Source organism: Scardinius erythrophthalmus (genome assembly GCF_964197995.2).
Source record: "Scardinius erythrophthalmus genome assembly, chromosome: 10".
Classification (NCBI taxonomy): Eukaryota; Metazoa; Chordata; class Actinopteri; order Cypriniformes; family Leuciscidae; genus Scardinius; species Scardinius erythrophthalmus.
The window spans coordinates 37,023,902-37,042,134 of NC_138230.1; the positions used below are offsets into that span (position 1 = coordinate 37,023,902).

The 18,233-nt window shown below is 38.5% G+C and overlaps 1 protein-coding gene across 1 annotated transcript in view; it reads left to right on the forward strand.

Annotated features, from left to right (window-relative positions):
* Nucleotides 1-8,032: 8,032 nt before the first annotated feature.
* The window catches only part of gabbr2 (gamma-aminobutyric acid (GABA) B receptor, 2), a gene marked incomplete at its 5' end in the record, with an annotated part of 155,103 nt that continues 144,902 nt past the window's right edge, over nt 8,033-18,233 (forward strand). The window contains one exon of the mRNA XM_081376553.1: nt 8,033-8,194. Coding sequence (XP_081232679.1) covers nt 8,033-8,194 — 162 coding nt within the window. The remainder of the gene's footprint in view (nt 8,195-18,233) is intronic.

Below are 18,233 nucleotides of genomic sequence, written 5' to 3' on the forward strand. Positions count from 1 at the left end.
TCCTCACCTCATAGTTATAACGCGGATTGTTGAGCAGACGCGTCTCAAGCCTTGTGATCCAACGCTGGATACTCTTATAGGTTACGTCCGTGGATCACGGCTGAACGCGTCTTCTCCGCACTCATTTAAGTTACAAACAAACATTTTTTCGCCTATCGTGCGTCTACTCTACACCCGTACCACTGAAAAGACGGATTATATCCAAGACTTAAGCCATAAATTAGTATTAATATTGATAGCACCACTGGTAGCGTCGTTGCTAACTTAACTTACTGTCCATCTGTTAAAATGGCGAATATATCAAATGTAAGTAGTCTACCTTTTGGTGCAGGTGAGGACACATTTGAGCTGCACGCGGTGCAGTCTGAGCTGGAAGCTGTTGAGAAACAGATCCACGACCTTTTAGTAAGAAAAGCCGAGCTGATAGACCGGCGTTTGGCTCTCGAAACATCACGTGCCGAGGCACACAAATCAGAGATTAATGTTACTAACCCGCTGACTCCGACCTCGTCTACTCCGTGCGTTCCTCAACATCGGTCCTGAACGTCGAGGTCGCGATCAGCCATGGTCTCGTTCACTCCGGCTCCAACATGCCATCACGAAGCCTGGATTTTTCCGCAGCGGAAGTCGCGAGTCAGGTCTAGACCAAGAAAACTCTCTCCGACCCTCCCGGTTTTCGAGATATCCACACAAAACCGCTTCTCCCCTCTTCGCGAAACAGAACGCGATGCTGTGATCATCGGCGATTCCATCGTTCGACACGTACACGTTACGTTAAATAAAAGTAAGGTGCATAGTCACTGCTTTCCTGGTGCTCGTGTTTCTGAAATCGCTGCTCACGTTCCCGAGATTCTGAACGAGCGCGTCGGAACCGTTGTCCTGCACGCGGGAGGGGCCGACATCAGACTGCGCCAAACGGAGGTTTTGAAGAAAGACTTCAGGAATCTGATCGATACGGTACGCAGCACATCGCCTGATATAACGATTATTGTGTCAGGACCGCTTCCCACGTATCGACTAGGTCATGAAAAGTTTAGTAGATTATTTGCGCTTAATGAATGGTTAATGTCATGGTGCAATGAGCAGAAACTTCTCTTTGTAAATAATTGGAATCTGTTTTGGGAGCGTCCTAGGCTTTACCGTGCTGATGGCTTACACCCAAGCAGATTCGGATCGGATCTTCTGTCAGATAACATCTCCAAAATGTTAAATACCTTTTGACTAGTAAACAAAAGTCCAAATCATAGTCTCTGCTGCACCAATTTAACTGATATAAATAGTGTAGAACATTGCATAGAAACTGTGTCTATTCCTCGTTTAGTGAGATCAAATCATAAATCTACTGCAGGATCTAGAAAAAATCTAATTGTTATTAAACCAGAAAATGTTGCTATTGGTAATCAAAAACAATTTTTAAAGCTAGGTCTTCTAAACATTAGATCACTCACACCTAAGGCAGTTATTGTAAATGAAATAGTCACAGATAATAGCTTCGATGTACTTTGCCTTACTGAAACCTGGCTTAAACCAAATGATTATTTTGGTTTAAATGAGTCTACTCCAGCAGGATACTCCTATAAGCACGAGCCCCGTCTGAATGGTCGTGGCGGCGGTGTTGCAACAATCTATAGAGATTTTCTCAATGTTACTCAGAAAACGGGTTATAAGTTTATTTCATTTGAAGTACTTGTACTAAATGTTACGCTCTTAGATGTTCGAAAAACATCCCTATTATCTCTAGCCTTGGCTACCGTATATAGACCGCCTGGGCCTTACGCTGATTTCCTAAAAGAGTTTGCAGATTTTCTCTCAGACCTATTAGTTAACTTCGATAAAGCATTAATTGTTGGAGACTTTAATATCCATGTAGATAATCAAAATGATGCGTTAGGGGCTGCGTTTACAGATTTATTAAACTCCTTTGGGGTCAAGCAAAACATCACCGGACCGACTCATCGATTTAATCATACACTCGATTTAATTATATCACATGGAACCGATCCAACCGATATAGATATCATTCCACAAAGTGACGATGTCACTGACCATTACATGGTAACTTGCATATTACGTACTCCTGTAATATATCATGCTGCGCCGCGTTATCGATTAGGCAGAACAATCCTTCCATCCACCATAGATAATTTTTCAAACAGCTTATCGGATCTGTCTCAGCTGCTCAGTGAACCCAAACAAACAGATGAACTTGAGGAATTAACTAGCACTATGAGCACCATTCTCTCTGGATCATTGGATATTGTTGCGCCCATTAGATTAAAAAAGGTCAGAGAGAAAAGTAAAGCACCATGGTACAACAGTACTACGCGTGTTCTAAAGAGAGAAACCCGTAATTTAGAGCGTAAATGGAAACAAACCAACTTAGAGGTCTTTAGAATCGCATGGAAAGACAGTATGTCACGTTATAAAAAGGCCCTAAAAGCGGCCAGGGCTGAGCATCTACGCAAACTAATAGAAAACAACCATAACAATCCTAAGTTCTTATTTAACACCGTGGCGAGACTAACAAATAAACAGATGTCTCCTGAACAAAGTATTCCATTACAGTTTAGTAGTAATGATTTCATGAAGTTCTTCACTGAGAAAATAGAAAACATCCGAACCACAATTGTAAACGTTCAATCCTCAATCGCGCCTTATAATTCAGCCTCAATTATCACGCCGCAAGAACAATTACAGTGCTTTTCAACTATAGAACAAAAAGAGTTAAATAAATTTATCATTTCCTCTAAAACAACAACATGTTTATTAGATCCCATACCAACTAAACTATTGAAAGAAGTGTTACCTGTAGTGGAAGAGCCTCTCCTCAATATTATTAACTCGTCTTTATCTTTAGGTTATGTTCCAAAAACATTTAAACTGGCAGTTATAAAACCTCTCATTAAGAAACCACAATTAGATCCGAATAATCTAGTAAATTATAGACCCATTTCAAATCTACCTTTTATGTCTAAAATACTAGAAAAAGTTGTGTCCGCTCAACTGGGCTCTTTCTTACAAGAAAATGACACCTATGAAAAGTTTCAGTCTGGATTCAGGCCGCATCATAGCACTGAAACTGCGCTCGTTAAAATCACAAATGATTTACTTTTAGCTTCTGACCAAGGCTGTATCTCAATATTAGTTTTACTTGATCTTAGTGCTGCGTTCGATACTATAGATCATACAATACTCTTAGATCGACTACAAAATTATACTGGTGTTCAAGGACAAGCATTAAGCTGGTTTAGATCGTATTTATCTGACCGCTACCATTTTGTTTATTTAAATGGAGAAAAATCTATCATAACTCCAGTAAACTATGGAGTGCCGCAGGGATCTGTGTTAGGCCCTCTATTATTCTCAATATATATGCTACCACTTGGAAATATTATAAGGAAACATGGAATTAGTTTCCATTGTTATGCTGATGACACTCAAATCTATATTTCATCACGGCCAGATGAAAACGCTAAATTATCCAAATTGACAGAGTGTGTTAAAGATATAAAAGATTGGATGACGCATAATTTTCTTTTATTAAATCCAGACAAGACAGAGGTACTACTTATCGGTTCAAAAAACCACCCACAAAACCTCTCACAATACAACTTTAACATAGTAGGATGTCCTGTTACTTCATCCTCTACAGTAAAAGACCTGGGTGTTATATTAGACTGCAACCTGTCTTTTGAAAATCATATTTCATATGTTACAAGAACAGCCTTTTTCCACCTTAGAAACATTGCTAAGCTACGTAATATGCTATCAGTTTCTGACGCAGAAAAGTTAGTTCATGCATTCATGACCTCGAGACTAGATTACTGTAATGCGTTATTAGCCGGTTGTCCTGCATCCTTAATAAACAAGCTACAGTTAGTCCAAAATGCCGCCGCTAGAGTTCTAACTAGATCAAGAAAATATGATCATATAACACCGATTTTATCATCCCTACATTGGTTACCTATAAAGTCCCGTATTAATTACAAGTTATTGCTACTGACTTATAAAGCCCTAAACGGCTTAGCTCCAGTCTATTTAACCGATCTTCTATCGCCCTATAATCCATCGCGCTCTTTAAGGTCACTAAATTCTAGGCTTTTGGTCATACCTAGGATATCTAGGCCCTCCAAAGGAGGGAGAGCATTTTCACATTTAGCACCAAAACTCTGGAATAGTCTTCCGGATACTGTTCGTTGCTCAGACTCGCTCTCCCAGTTTAAAACTAGATTAAAGACGCATCTCTTCAGCCAGGCATTCATATAATACTTTTAATCCTACAGTTAAATCCGACCTCTAGTTCATAAACGCCAGAGGAGAACTGGCCCCCGACTGAGCCCGGGTTCTCCCAAGGTTTTTTTTTTTCTCCATTAGGTCACCTGATGGAGTTTTTCGGTTCCTTGCCACTGTTGCCTTTGGCTTGCTCAGTTGGGGATATTTGGGGATATTTAATTAAATTAATCAATCAATGATACTATTGATCAGCATTACCGAACGTAGACGTTCCACTAGAAACAAACATTGATGTATTGTTCTAATTTATTACTGTGAAGCTGCTTTGATACAACCTGTGTTGTGAAAAGCGCTATATAAATAAACTTGACTTGACTTGACTTGACACACTCACACACACTCAGACCCAAACACAGACTCAGACACACACAGGCTCACACACACACCAAACTGGACCTGGAGGTGGACACACACAGACTCAGACACACGCACACCTGGAGATTGAGGTGGACAAAAACCAACACACACCAACCTGAACCTGGAGATAATAATAATATAATGTCTAGTCTGGTGGCTGTGATATGAACCTACCAACGTCCGTTGCAATGATTTTTGGAATGACTGATCGCGAGAGGAACAAATTACGTTTTAGTCGCATAACATCGGTTAATGGAAACGCCGTCATTTCGCAATAGTTGTAACGTTAATTTATATTTAGAAAAAAAAAAACGCAAAAGTTTTGCGCGAATCTGTAATGAAACGCGACCGCGCTGCAAAAGTTTTGCGCGAATCTGTAATGAAACGCGACCGCGCTTAACATCTAGACAACTTCTCAGAGTTATGTTGAGCAACAGTGTTCATTATACTAACCATTCAACTCCGGATTGATTCTGGAATCTTCACTGGGGGAATAAGCATTAAGCACCGGCAACAATCCGCCCTCTACATGCTCATGTTTTGATTCAGATCGTGCGGTAAGAGAAGGAGGGGCTAGTCGTGCCTCCATTGTCAGTTTGTGAGAGAGAGGGGAGGCAAGCAGCGCGAATAAAATACAATTTTACCCATATTAAATAGTTAAAAAATCTGAATCAATCCGTGGCGGTCAGCGTTGATATGTGGCGGGCCGCCACAAATTAATGAATGTATGGGAAACCCTGATTTTACGTTTGGACCCCTTGTCTCATAGAATGACCAGCACATGTTCTAGAGTCGCCATTTCCCCGTCAGAAGCCGCAGCATCATTAAGTCCCTGCCAGAGAAACAAGCCTCTATCAGACATCTCACTGATTTAATGCATGAGGATCCGTTGTATGCATATCATTGCTCGCTAGTGTTGTCAAAAGACCCGGTACTTCGGTACCAAGTCGGTACTAAATTTTTTTTAAACGTCACGGTACCAGGTTTTCTCAAACCCGGTACTTGATGCGGGTGCATGCCCGAAGCGCGTGCAGTTGCGTCCTCTTCATAAAAGCACTGAGACATGGCGACCGGCGGTGCTGCTGATGATGTGGTGCTGATGTTTTTGCGCGTGCAGATTTGTTATTTCAAATAGAAGCGGCGCGCTCGTTTTTCCATGTGCGACTATGTTCATGGATGCATAGCAACGACAGACGCCATGGGAGAACAAGCGCTTGTGGAAAGGAGAAAGCGGTGCGAACTGCGCTCTTCATGATGACGAGGAAGTATTAGCAAAGAATTAATTGATTACTAGCCCTTGCATTAGCTTTACTACTAGATATATTTATGGAGATGAGAAATAAAAAGCCGTCATTAATATCAGTCCGTCAGAAAAGCAGTTCTAGTCTTATTCTTGGCTGGATAACTCTTTTTTTTTTTTTAAGGTTTAAAAAGCCCTTTTAAATTAAATATGAATGCAGTTTTGGATTAAATAAAACTACAGTCAAGTCAAATAAAACACGTTTTATCTCCTGTATAGTTTGGTAATGCTACAATAAGATACCATTCATTAACATCACTTAATGTGTTATCTAACATAACACATTGAGTGAACAATATATTTTTACAACATTAATTAATGTTTGTGAATGTTATTTAATACAAACACTTGATTGGTCATGTTTGTTCACTTCATTCATTGTGCATTAAATAATGATAACAGAAATAATGTTAACTTTTGATTTTAAAAATGTATTTTTAAATGAACCCCAAGGAGAATAATTGCGACAGTATATAACTATTGTTTATTGTTAGGTCATTTTATCTAATGTTATCTAACAAATGTAATCTTATTGTAAAGTGTTTTTAATACTACAGTTTCCATCTTTGTAACTGCGCTATACACTTTAATATAATTATGTAAATTTAATCTAAATTAAGCTTTGGTACCGAAATTGGTACCGAGAACCGTGGATTTTCACTGGTATTGGTACCGAATACTGAAATTTATGTACCGTGACATAGACCTGTAGTCAAGACCGCCTAAACTGAGACCAAGACACTACCAAGACCAAGAACAAGACAGACCAAGTCAAGACCAAGACCAAGTCGAGACCAAGACCGAGACCAAGTCGAGACCGGAGGGAAAAAAAACAGACTAGTGTTGAAGCTAAGCAATAACTTGTATGAATTCAAGAACAGCAGCATACTAGGGTTCAGCCGCAGTTTACATTCAATACAAGACGGTATTACTTCAACTACACAGGCAGAACAATACAGAGACATGTCATGTGTGTGACTGTGAGCTCACTGTAAATGTTTTTGCAGACTGGGTGAGATCAACTATGTGTAGCAATTGCATAACGGCTGTTACTGCACTATTAGAGGATTGAGACTCCCTTAACTTTTGTGTACTGTTGAGGACTGACATGACTGGTACTGACTGGTTCATCTGACAAAACATCAAACACCTCCAACACCATCTTGCTCCTCCAACAACTGTCTAAAGAATGAGAAATATGTCATTGAAATCGTAACATCAAATTAAAGATACACAATTATAAACTTGGATTAGGCCTAATGTTTAGTCAACACAACGGAGATATGCAGATGATATTTAAAAGACCATTTTTTTTAGTCTAACACCATCTTAAATACAATACTGTAATCAAACAACACACACACACACACACACACACACACACGCACAGAGAGATATCAAAGAAACAAATTCATCTAAGCAAATGCCTGCCTCCATTCTGCAACTTTTAAATACATAATAAAATGTGTAAAAACGAAATTATAGGCTTAAGTGCAGGATCCGAAAGTTGGTCGTTTTGTCGCTATGGTTACACACACACACACACACACACACACATCGTTGGCAGTGCGCTCAAAGTCATCTGTCAGTTGTGCAGTTACCCAAAATCTCCTGAATGAAGTTAAAACCCATCATGTCACTGATATGTATTTATATATATAATTCTCCCGCGTCTTCACTCGGACGCGCGCTTCAATCCGTTGCGGATAATAATGTTGCATTATCGAACGTTGCTTCGTTGTGGATATTGTAGTATTGTATTGCTTAATCCCCCGACCACTATGTCGGTCTGAGACAGCGAGACCTAGACAAGACCGAGAGGTCCGAGACCAAGACAAGACCAAGACCAAAGACCGTCAAGGCCGTGACAAGAAAAAGTGGTCCATGACCGGTCTCGAGACATACATCACTACTGTGACAACACTATTGCTCGCAAAACATTTCTCTCTTCTCTCTGAATGTTTAATGGCCTCAGCCATGGCACCGGTCGTAATAACAAATAAATGGAAGTGGTATGAGCATTTAGGGTGAGGCTTAGGCTCAAAAATGGGATTTCTGTTCAGTGGTAGTCTAAGTAATAACATGTCGCCAGCAGAGCAATGGATCAACGGCACGTTAGCTGTCAGCAAGAAAGAGGAACTTACAAGTCCTGGGTTACTCGGGGTCTCTGCAATGCATCTCTTTGTGGCAGCTGGGAAGATAATTCAGTTGTGTTCACAACTCTTGGCACCTTCAGCCTTAAAGGTACTCTAGAAATCGCCTTCCCTGAACATAATTAATGTATGAACATATTAATCATGGACTTATCCACTGGCTGCATTTCATTTTATCACGTTTGTTTAAATTACCACTTCAGAGGAAGAGATTTTAGTTTGAAGGGCAGTCTTTCAGGCCACGGGACTGCTTTAGGAAAGTACTTCGAAGAATGGGCTTCTGGGAAAGGGACCTAGATGGCGTTCCACTTAGAGGAACTCTTGAGGGCCAAATCCAGGCTGGCCTTTTATCCCGGCCTGATGCTGTACCGAGCGCCACATCACCACAATTATCCAAAATGGCAGTAATTATCCCCGCCTCCCCTCCCTGGCTCTCCAGAGGAGACATCCTGGGGAGAATGGAGGACCTCGGGCCAAGAAATAATTAACTTGATAATGGCCTTCCTTTCCACAGCCATCCTTCTCGCTCTGTCTCTTTCCACATTTCCACCAATTACAAAGATATATTGTTTTAAGCCTTCTTCATAACAGTATACTAATAGCTCTCCTTGCAGTTTGTTTGTATACAGTGTCGTTCATCTTCATGTGGGAACCTTTGAACATCTTTGAGTCTGAAAATACCTTGATGTCACTGCGTTGTAACTTGCCTGATGCTCATCACAGCCTCGAGCACAGCTTCCTCAAGAGGTGATGGATTGTGGAATTTTTTTAAATGTATTTAGCCATTTTTCATCCCTTAACCAAGCCATTGTATAAGATCCGTTCCATAAAACGAAGCCCCCCTGACATCCGCAAACCTCTAATAATGGTTCAGTGCACTCAAAACAAAATGGCTTTTACAGTTCACAAGCAATCTGGGCTGATCCGGAGATGTTTAGTTTCCAGTCTTCTGGAAAAGCATGGCAGTTATTCAACACTAGTCTTGGCACAGCCCCCTCAAGCACTACTATTTACCACCAAAGTTCACGAGTGTGTCATGTTTGTGCTTATGCTGCTACACTACTTGTGGTGGGTTTGATTCACTGGGTAGCGCCAGGGTTTTGCCAACATGCAGAGCTAAAGACAAAGGTCAATACATATTTTAAAATATCAGAATATATTTGAACTTTTTGTAAGGCAAGGTTAGAGTTGTAAACTGGCACATGGTGCAACTCCCCAAAAATGTTTATGAAATTGTAAATAAATGTAATAATTCAATACATTTTTAAAAACAATACTTTTACCTTGAAAACATATTTTAAAACATTTGTATAAATAGTGATTAAGATGTGTAAACTTGCATGTATTTAAGGTGTAGGGAATTTTGTCGTGAAAATGGCATGGAATTTTAACAAAACCATATAAAAACCAACGTGCATATAAAGAGTACATTTGGTGCCTGTGTTTTAAACTTGTTTTGTTTATCTTGGAAATTCTTATTTGTCACTGACACATTAACCAATTTCTAGATCATAGCTTTACACATCTAGTCTGTGATTAGTTGTGTAGTTCACCAGCATAACTAAAAACTTTGAAATGTATGCTGGATGACTAGCTTTGGTCTTGTGGTGTGTGCTCTTGGTATTAGTCAATCAATGCGCTCTCTCAGCTACTCCAGCGTGCACAAATGTTACAAATCCAGGGTACTTGGTTCAGTTTCATGTGACACAAAGGTGTGAACATCTCAAGCAAAAATTCCCACAGCAAGCATGGTGCTGGTTTGCAGTCACAAATGTCCAAAAGCCCAAGCCACTTGTCTAGGGGTCTTAAAAATCGAGGTGGATTTATGCGCGTGAGTGGAGCTCGATGGATCCCTGAGCCCGGTGAAGGGGAACAAATGCACAGGACTGTTTTTTCCCCTCATGCCTGTGTGCTCTAAATGCAATGGGAGATAAAGACCTTGGCTTTTGGACAGGAACACTGAACATGACTCTCGTCGTAGGCCCTTTGATCTCTGTACTGTACTTGCTGCACCTGGACATAAGGTGATTTAAGACTCTTAAGGAATTAATAATAGAATGGATTACTAAACTATATAGCCTTATTTTACGATAAACATCAAAGATAAACTGCACAAATTTCTATGAAAAAGAGTCCATTATAGTTTTTGAAACTGCATCCATTTGGTTCCTGCTTTGGAGGGAGAGTAATAGTCAGCATCTGCACGGCTGCCATGCTGATCTCTTTCTGCTGTAGCCTATGCTTTTAAACAATGAAATTGGACATAATGGCAGCATTGATTTGATTTCTCCTGCTGAACTCTTGATTTGCAATTCTGAGAGTTTGAAAAGGTCATAGGGCATCCATCCTAAGGGGCTTGGCATTCTTGGATAATCACTTTTAGCACTATGATTATGATATTAAGCAGTATCGCATCAACATATTCATTTATAATTCTCTTATTTAGCTATTTTGTAGCTCCAACAACTTAATATATAGAAAGACGGCGCACTCATATTGCTATGAATGGGAGAAAGTGCAACACACAGTATGGCGGAATAAGTCCCGCCTTCTAAATAGAAAAGCAAAATAAAAGAGCCAATACGTACTCATCTCGTCGCTGCAGCTGCTGTTAGAAGCTCCGGTTTCTATAGAAACAGTCCATTCTATATGAGACCCGTGCTTATGACTGCACATGCACATTGGCTAAAATGCCTTTTTTTTTCTTTTTTTTTCATGATTAGAGCATTTAGGAACAAAATGTATGAGACAGTTATTGTCAGAATTCATTTATTTTTTTTTTTTTAAATCAGTATATGAACAATTTACAGAATCACCCTCTCACCCCTTTCCTACCCCTCAATAGACAGAACACTGAAACAGACATTATTACAAGGGATTGAGCTGATGTGTAAGAGAAAAAAATATATATCATATGTTAAAGTAAATTTATTCGTAAGCTTGGTGAACAGCTTTGGAAAATTTGATGTTTCCCCATTTAAAATGATAGGAGCTGTACATGCATAAATAAATCCATGTGTTAGAAAGCTAGGCTATATCACTGTTCCCATTCAGACCCACCTAAAAATACATCCTTTATGTTGTTTTATTTATTTTAAAGCATAATGCATACCTCGTGTAATAATATAAAATACGGCTGTAATGTTCTGTAAAATGTAAGCACACTTCATGCACTTCAGTCAGTGTAATATTTCACTAAGCACTTACAGTATGATAAATAATTAGCCAAGATTAAATGTTATAATACTATATTACCATTACTGTTATTATTAGTAGTTAATTTCATTATTTTATCATCACAAGTAAAAGTAAAAACATCACAATTACAGTCTTACTGAGCAAAGGTCTGGTGGTGATTTCACAAACGAGTGTGAAAGTGTTGTATATCGGTCTCACGGCAGCGGTACACGTGGTGGTAATTGGCGATTTGGTTGACTACCTACTGTATCTTATTGTTTTTGCAGCATTCTATGCAATGAATGTTGCATTTTCAAGATGGTGTCAAGTAAAAAAGTCAGTTTTTAAATGCAAGAACACATCCTGTGTGCACATTGTAACTGATCTAACTGCAAGGTTCTTTCCATTATGCTATCGTCACAAATCCAAATAAGGTGTGATTTCTAATAAACATTTGCATTATTTGAGCATGTGGTATTTTAATGATAAAACCTGCATCTTATTTGCCAAATACATGCAGTATGTTTTATGCATTTATGCAAATGTTATGTAGGCTATTTATTTTACTTCAGGATAGCTGTGTACCTATATAGTCATGGTGTGGCACTCACAATATAGTGAATAGTAAGCAAGCGAGTTATTTCGTACACAGTAAATTTCCGCTGACCAATCACATATATTTAGCCTAATATTTACGGAGAAATAAAACATTTTATGGAGCAATAAATGCAATTTGTTAGTTCTGTTAGCTATCATTTACATACTTAATCACTCATCATACAAAATACAATATTTACAATAATCACCTGAGAGATGCTAAAAGTTTGTGCTGGCAAATTTCACATCACTTGTTTGTGTATGGAAAATGTCCTTACATAAAGTTGGCTGTTTTTCACATCCTTTAGAAAAAAAAATCCTTAATACTTAATGGAAAATGTAATATTTTCTCCAAACACTCTTTCAGCAGCCCTCACCACAAAACCCATTTGTGCTGGAAGCACGTGTATTTGTGTAAACCTTTAAGCTATGAACGTCAAACCACAGACATTTATCTTTGTCTATTTTTTATTCCAGAAAGTGGTTTTAAGAACAATAGAAAAGCGGGGAGTAAAAAGCATGTTCAAATTGAACTCCATAACATGAAAAGGTTTAGGATAAGTATTCCGTGAACATTGATAAGATAACAGTTCAATAAAAGACTGTTACTTAGAATCAGCAGAGGGAGATAGGGTCAGTGATTGAAGAAGAAAATGTAATATGGGATGTCATCAACATTGCAGACTAATGAATGGAAGGTGTTTTCTAATTGATTTTTTTCTTTCTTCATTTGTATGTGCATGCACTTTTGGTCATTTTTTTGTGTGTCATTAAGCCTCTATATTAGGATCGAACTCCATGAGACATACTGCTCCTCATTTGCTCTCTCTCTCCATCTCCATCTCTCTCATTCCTAAAGTCTTCAGGTTGCATACTTGGGTGCAGTAATTTGCCATTGACTGGCGACAGGTGCAGCTGCTGCCGTTGCCACTGTTAACAAGCCGTTTCATCATGGTTAGCTTGCCGTGATTATCCCTTGTTGTTGCCACAATACCTTGGGTGGCCATTTTATGATGCTGAAGATGTCAGAGGAAATAGTTCCATTAATAATCCTTAGCCTACTGTCCTTTCCGAGTCATTTGCTTCTGCAATTGCAAAGATATGTGCCCTCTTCTATTTCTTTTCCACCCCATCAGATTAGAGCGGCATGATTCCTGATAAATTGAGAATCACATTATTTTTTCACAATTCTGAATATGACAACTAAACAAAATAACATGTCATTTACTAGAGGTTCTGATTTTTTTTTATTTTTTTTATTGTTGCTCTCTGTTCAAAAATGTTTAAAGCTACACCGCGGAACTTTTGCGGGCGCTAGGGGCACTAGACCTGGAACTTTCACGTCTAGCGCCCCTAGAGGCCACAAGCGCCGCAGCACTGTCGCAAAAGTCTAGAAGACAGTATATCAGAGCCTATGGTCACGTGACGGCCGTAAAGCGATACGTTCTCCAGGTCACATGACCTGTTCAACGACGGTCCGTCTCCTCCAAACTTACATAGGCGGTATTTCAAGAGGGCAGCCCCGCTCGGAGCATTAATAGTGTCAAACGCTGTATATTGGCCTGAGGAATCATTTAAAATAACTCGTATGCGTCAACTCTTTAGGTCACAAAGTCCACGGTGTGGCTTTAATAAATTTGAATTAATTATTTAAAAAAATGTTTGAATGACTGATTCAATTACTCACTCATAAAGACTTCAAGGCCCTGTTTCACAGACAGGGCTTAAATTAAGCCAGGATAAGGCATTAGTTCAATTAGGGCATTTAAGTAGCTTTTACAAACATGCCTTCAAAAAAAAAAACATTACTGGTGTGCATCTTGAGAAAAAACAATGGCACTGACATATTTTAAGAAATGTCAGTGCAAGTTGCTTTGTTAAAACAGCTCAAACCTGCATCTTAGTCTTGGAATAGGCCTAAATCTTGTCTGTGAACCGCGGGGCAATTTTTCATTACTGGAATAATCAGCGTTTTTGAACGAATCTCTTGAATGAATGATTCAATGACAAATTACTGAACTTGTCGCCACCTAGTGTCGTAACGATGCGATTGATACAATCGTTATTTGAAGCGCCAAGTTACTTTCAAAAGGTGATTTGCTCTATTTTGATCTCTACCAGACATCAATGTTTATAACCGAACTATACATTTTTTTCCTAGTACCTCTGATAATTTCAATCTTTGTAGCACAGAAATAATGATACTGTGTGATTGAAAAGGCTGTTTGTTAAACCCATTTCATACCTGTACTGTGCATGACAACTTCTCTGGGTCAGCGGAAGCGACAATGCAGATTTTAATGTTCAGGTGAGACTTTGTCAAAGGTTAAAGACACAGGCGAACGGTTGTCAGTTAGGAATAAGATCGCATGGGTGTTTGAATTGACATTGCGATGTTTTTACGATTAATTGGATAGCTCTACAACAGTCAACAGATATACACAGCAAATGAGCAAATCAAGCTTGTGAATGATCCGACGAAAGCATGTTTGTTTATGATTTTGTTCATAGAGAAGCAGTTAAATTACGTACTAATGCTTCCATAAATAATCAGTTAGTTATAGTGAGTATTTCCTGAGGGAGCTAGTATCTCATAACGTGGTTTTCCATGAGTATATATTTGGTGTGTTCATAAGCATCCACTGTATCTACACATAATCAGTGCTTCAGAGCTTGGCTTTATACTTTTTCCTCCTCATCTACTGGAGGTCTAGAGTCTGGTCACAGGACAAATGGTGTGTCAACAGCAGCAAATCTTGTGGTCAGTGTGCTGGCCTGACTTACCACGCTAATGGCTTGAATTACAGGACTTTGGGCCTCAATCCTATAAACACAGAATTGCCCTCTGCCATACTCCCATTGAGCAGCCTACCCAAGAGAACCGTTTGATTACAAAACTGCAAAATTGACCCAGATAGTTAAAGGGATGTTCTAGCTTCAGCATTTGTGGCACACACCGAAAACCCACAGATTTTTTCTTTTTTTTTAACCCAGGCACTTATTATGGAACTAACAGAACAACCCACGTAAACCCTGACAGTATGATTTTGACCTTGACATTTAGCAGAGGGAGATTTTGCAAACATTAAGTGGTTTATTTCATATAGCTTGACTGTACATTTTTGACATACTCATATACTTTGGAAATGCATAAATGTTCATGAAATTTTTATTTGAGTCTAAATTATTAAAATTTATATATATATATATATAAAAATAAATAATAATAATAATAATTAAAAAAAATATTAGATGGAAAAAGAAAAGACCAAAAAATGTAATTGTCACCTTGGCAGTAACTGAAGTTTTAGTTTAAGTTTACTAAAATTAAAATACAATAAATGAAAGCTAAATATTATATATAATATTAAATTATTTATTTTAAATCACTTTAATATATATATATATATATATATATATATATATATATATATATATATATATATATATATATATATATATATATATATATATATATATATGGCATCATATTATTCTGTTGAAACCCAGAATCCACTGACTAAATCCACTGTAAAATGTTTTTACAAGTTATGTAGTATATATACACAGTATACTTTTTTTTTTTAGATAATGAATATATTCATTGAATTGATTTGCAGTGATGTGGTGGTGGCCAGTTGTTGTGAAGTCTGTCAGTCAGACAACAACTCTGTCAGATCCAAAATTAAGCCCTCGAACGTCACCTCTGAATACTGATTATGATTAATAGCCCTATGATTGTAGCAGCCAATCCATGCTATATCTATCAATACCGGCCTCGCTTTCTCCTTCATTTAGCGTTCAAAGTGTGGAGTGTGTTCCCATGACAACATGGTCAAAGCCTGCTCGGCAGATCGTGGATGTGTGCCTTATAAGGCAAACGACCACGTTGTGATTGTTGGTATTCAAAGGTGCCTTGATTTCAGTGCAGAATGTGTTTCAGTCACATGAGCACCACAATTTCTTGGTCAATTACCTCACATCTCATTCAGCTTGAATGTTCAGGAATGGTATTTGTATCTAGAGCTTCATTACAGACTGAATGATCACATGTATGGTTGAAGACAACAGTCTTGGTCAGTAGGTTGAAATAAAGCATAAATTGACTGTTGATGATGATGTGTCTAGTTAAATGTTGTCACACCGATTCATTTTCACAGTAGTCCTTAAGTGGTCGAGGTGCTTACCTGTTCATCACTTATTACAGCATATTTCACTCCTGACATACTACATCTGCTGTAATCACATCTTGTTGGAGCAATAAAAAAAAAAAAAAATGCCCGGTACACATTGTACCATTTTGAGCTGTCCCAGACGAAATATGACCAATCTTGGCGATTTCTGTGGTCGTGGCTCCTAAACTGAGGTCCTACGTGAGAGAGGTTCAAAGAGGTTCGTTGTTACGGTCTTGGTAGAAGATAGCCTGCGATCATTTTCTGACAGAGTCAGAAATTTAGCATGATCATCTCACAGTGTGTTTGCTGTTACGTATGGAAGCTTGTTTCCGCCACTGAATAAAACATTTTAAAAGATGATTGCGACTTTTTATCTCACAATTGCGAGTCTACATCTCGCAATTCTGACTTTATTTCTCAGAATTGCGAGATATAAAGTCAGAGTTCTGAGATATAAAGTCAGAATTGCGAGATATAAAGTCGCAATTGCGTCTTATAAAGTCAGAATTCAGACTTTTTTTCTCGCAATTGCGACTTTATATCACGCAATTCTGACTTTATATCTCAGAATTCTGACTTTATATCACACAATTCTGACTTCATAACACATAATTGCGAGTTTATGTCTCGCAATTCTGACATCTTTTCTCAGAATTGTGAGATATAAAGTCCAATTCTAAGGAAAAAAAAAAGACAGACTTTTTTTTTTTTTACCTTAGAATAGTTTATATCTCAAAATTCTGACTTTATAACACGCAATTGCGACTTTATATCATGCAATTCTGACTTTGTATCTCCCAATTGCGTGATATAAAGTCAGAATTCTGAGATATAAAGTCGCAATTGCGAGAAAAAAAGTCAGAATTCTGACTTTATAACACGCAATTGTGACTTTTTCACGCAATTCTGACTTTATATCTCGCAATTCTGACTTTAAAACACGCAATTGCGACTTTATTTCACACAATTCTGACTTTATATCTCGCAATTCTGACTTTATTTCTCGCGATGTAAACTCGCAATTGTGAGATAAAAAGTCGCAATTATCTTTTTTTTTTTTTTGTGGCGGAAACAAGCTTCCATAGTTACGACCTATGTCTACTGACTAGCCAATAAAAATCAGTGGTGGACAGTAACGAAGTAAATGTAATTCGTTACTGTACTTAAGTAGCTTTTTTGCGTATCTGTACTTTACTGAAGTATTTCAATTTGGGAAGACTTTTACTTTAACTCCACTACATTTCAAAGTCAAATATCTTACTTTTTACTCTACTACATTTTCAAAATCAGTCGTTCCTTTTTATTTATGAGTGGATAAAAACTTAACTTGTCAAACCAACCACCAATCACAGTAGCCTACAACGTGCGCGCTTTGTTTTGAACTTGCCTTGACGCTATCTACTAAGCGCGAACCAGAGCCGTTAAATATGAGAGTTGCGACCATAGACAGTATATAAGTAAGGGATAATGTATAGAGAGGCGGTCGTTATAGCGAATAACAACCCCGACAGGCTGAACAGGACCCCGACGCGAAGCGGAGGGGTCTTGAATCAGCCTGAAGGGGTTGTTATTCGCTATAACGACCGCCTCTCTATACATTATCCCGCTTATTACATGGCCACCTACAAAATAAATAAATAATTTGACACGAATTATTGATTTAAAAAGGAGTTTATTGATTTAAAAACGATTGTATTGCTTCCGCCAAAGAAAATAGTCCGTTCCGCGTCCATAGCAACGCGCTGTTTTTCATGGCAATGGTCTGTTATACTTCGCAGCGGTCTCTTATCAAGAAATAACAGACCGCATTCTACATTGGAATTCAGCCGAGCCATGTAATAAGAGGTTGCAACACACTAGGCTTGTTCGACTTAAACCGGCGCTGCACAGACCGATCAGTTTATGACATCAAAGTAAAGAGCGAAATCGCGAGAGTGATTGAAAAGCATACAGAGCCATCTACTCTCTAATCCAGTTCAAGTCGAACAAGCCTACTGTGATCTCGCCTCCGCACGGTCACGTGATTCGTGTATAGCTCTCAGTAGTTCCAAACAAATCGCTTTGCCAATGATTTTAAGCGGGGCAGAGCAGAGAGAGCATTGCATATTACGTTGACACTAAAATTACTTGCATATAGGCCTAATAGCATTTTTTTTTTCTGGGGAGTAGCAGAAACACTGC